Here is a 2,575-nt window from a genome sequence, read left to right on the forward strand (position 1 = left end):
ATGACGTTCTGGAGGCTTAACGGCCGTGGCATCTCCTCGAGACTGGCAAAGCAGTGTCTACAGTGCAGCGACTGCCGGCTAACGCCTATCGCAGGCCCGCTACCAGACGCACCATCTGCCCAGCGTTTGCTCGTCTATGACACACTTCGCAAGCGGGTAGCCAACTTGCTGTCTCGCGCCCCTATTAATGCCAACAAGCCCCTGCCGGCCAGCAATGACGTGTATCTGAGCGCGTCGGGCATGGCCGCGCTCTATCACGTGAACCAGGCACTCTTACGATGGCGAAGGGATGACATTGTCATGCTCGGCTTTCCGTATGAGCTCTCTATAAAAATGGTTGAGACGGTTGGCCTACCATATCAGCTTTACAGCTTCGGCACTGATACAGACATTGACAATTTGGAATCGCTCCTAATTCGTCGAGCTCAAGAGGGCCGCAAGATTCAATCTGTATGGTGTGAGTGTCCTAACAACCCTGTCCTGCGAACACCAGATATGCACAGGGTGCGTGCTTTAGCAGACAAGTACGATTTCATCTTTGTTGTGGACGACACAATCGGGAGTGCCGCAAATATCGACGTAACCGATGTCGCTGATGTTATTGCCACATCCTTGACTAAGAATTTCAGTGGCTATGCTAATGTTCTTGGAGGGTGGTAAGTCTCAGAATCCCTTTTAGAGCTTTTCAATACATTTTTAGAAACTAACGGGCCGGAATTGACAGTGTAACTTTGAACCCGAACTTTCCCCATTACCAGGAGCTCAGTGGCCACTTTGCTGCAACGCATGTGAACAACCTCTACGCAGAGGATGCTCTCCAGCTGGAATTGAATAGCCACAATTACCTCGAGCGCTTTACACAACAAAACAAGACCGCGGCGTATCTGATTGACTTCCTGTTCCCCTACGTTGCTAATCCCAAGAGCGCCCTGACAGCAATTTACTCGCCCCGCGTCTGCTGGAGCCGAGAGAATTACTGCAAATTCATGCGTCCCGCCACGGAAGAGTTCGAGCCGGGATTCGGCTCCGTATTCGGTGTTGATTTTGAAAACACCGTACAGGCGTCGGCATTTTTTAACAACTTCCCCGTATGCAAAGGGCCTTCCTTCGGCGCGAATGTTACTATTGCGCTACCCTATGTGCAGTTGGTTATGCAGAAACAAAAGGAATGGGCAAAAGGGCATGGATTGAATGAGACCCTAATTCGGATTTCCATTGGTCTCGAAGACCCTGAGGTGTTGCTTGGGCATATCAAAGGAGCGTTGCGGGCGGCGGACGAGGCAAAAATGTTGGATTATCTTCACGGCAAGCCACTCGCTGTATTATAGTATTAGGGCTCGTTAGAAGCAATCCACGTCTAATACAAGTCCAAGGTTTCTCTATACAAGCTGTCAAAGCAAGCCGCATTATGCAGCGGATGCTCGTCGATCGCCTGCCGTCTCTGTTCCGAGACAAGAGAGTGAATGGATATGAGTTGGAGTCAAAGCCGAGGGAGCGAATCGGAGTGGCGCCCACACACCGGCTAGGGCGACTTTTGTTCTGGCTGAAGTACGAAGTGCAGTCGAAGAAGGTATTATACCCTTGCACGGTATCTTCTTTCTCCTGTCAAAATGAACCGTTGGTCGATGACAGGCTTCTAAACTAGTACAGTAGGCATGGGTGCTTGAAGCCCTGTAGCTACTTCGATCTCCCCTGTCGGTACCAGGTAAGCATACGAAACTTGCGCATCTTACTCAGTATGTTGGTTGTTATGGTGCAAGCTGTACTGGTAGTAGAAGCTGGAAGGATCACTACAAATGCGTGCGCGCGTGCAGGGGTCCTTTTATGGCGCATGCCGAGCCCGAATCCACTCAATTGAGGCGTAAGAATAATGCATTGCAAGCCTGATTGTCAGGCATCCATTCCCTGATGAGCAAAGAGGGTAATCCTAGGCGACCACCCAAGCTACGGTGTCAGACTCACAAATTCTCAACAACGGATGTATCATTATCCCCAGCATTCTTTCCCCAATCTAAACATGCCCATCTTTTAGCGTCCGAAGTCGCCTACCGGAAAATATCGCATTCGCCGCCCAGTCCCACCAAATGGGCACTACCCTGGGCTCTTGGGTAGGGTATTGATCCGGTCATGCAGCCATGTTTTCATGATTGGCAGCTGGGGATGGTGTAAGGAAAAGTGATATATGCAAGCCCGAGACAGAAGCAATATGTCATTAGACATCGGCCGGAACATATCCACAATACCGCAGGATATGGCTTTTTTTCAGCCCGTCTACTGTAGAAAGACGCCTCGAAAAACTGATAAAATGCATACTCTTTGTGTGCAACTACATCCACCATACGCCCGCCACATCCCCTCCATGTCCCGATCCTTGCCGTCCATTATCTTTATAACTTTGCCCTGTGTGACAGTTTCCAAGATTTAACCCGTACCACCGTGGTCCCTATTCATTCTACTCTCTACCCTAACCAAGGGAGCTGTTATCCCTCCGCTTCGCGTCCTCGGCTCGTACTCGCACGCTTCACTAACATTCTCACCACTGAGAAAACTATCCATCTCATCCAATATTAAAAAG

The 2,575-nt window shown here is 49.9% G+C and overlaps 1 protein-coding gene across 1 annotated transcript; it reads left to right on the forward strand.

The window, feature by feature from the left end:
- On the forward strand, positions 1–1,328 carry ISF_03834 (Cys/Met metabolism, pyridoxal phosphate-dependent enzyme; the record flags this gene model as incomplete). The annotated part of the gene is made up of 2 exons (XM_018847440.1): positions 1–656; positions 725–1,328. 2 exons carry the CDS (start codon positions 1–3, stop codon positions 1,326–1,328), a joined length of 1,260 nt encoding a protein of 419 aa, XP_018705647.1.
- Between the last annotated feature and the right edge of the window lie 1,247 nt (positions 1,329–2,575).

This window comes from Cordyceps fumosorosea (assembly GCF_001636725.1).
Source record: "Cordyceps fumosorosea ARSEF 2679 chromosome Unknown scaffold_7, whole genome shotgun sequence".
Taxonomy (NCBI): Eukaryota; Fungi; Ascomycota; class Sordariomycetes; order Hypocreales; family Cordycipitaceae; genus Cordyceps; species Cordyceps fumosorosea.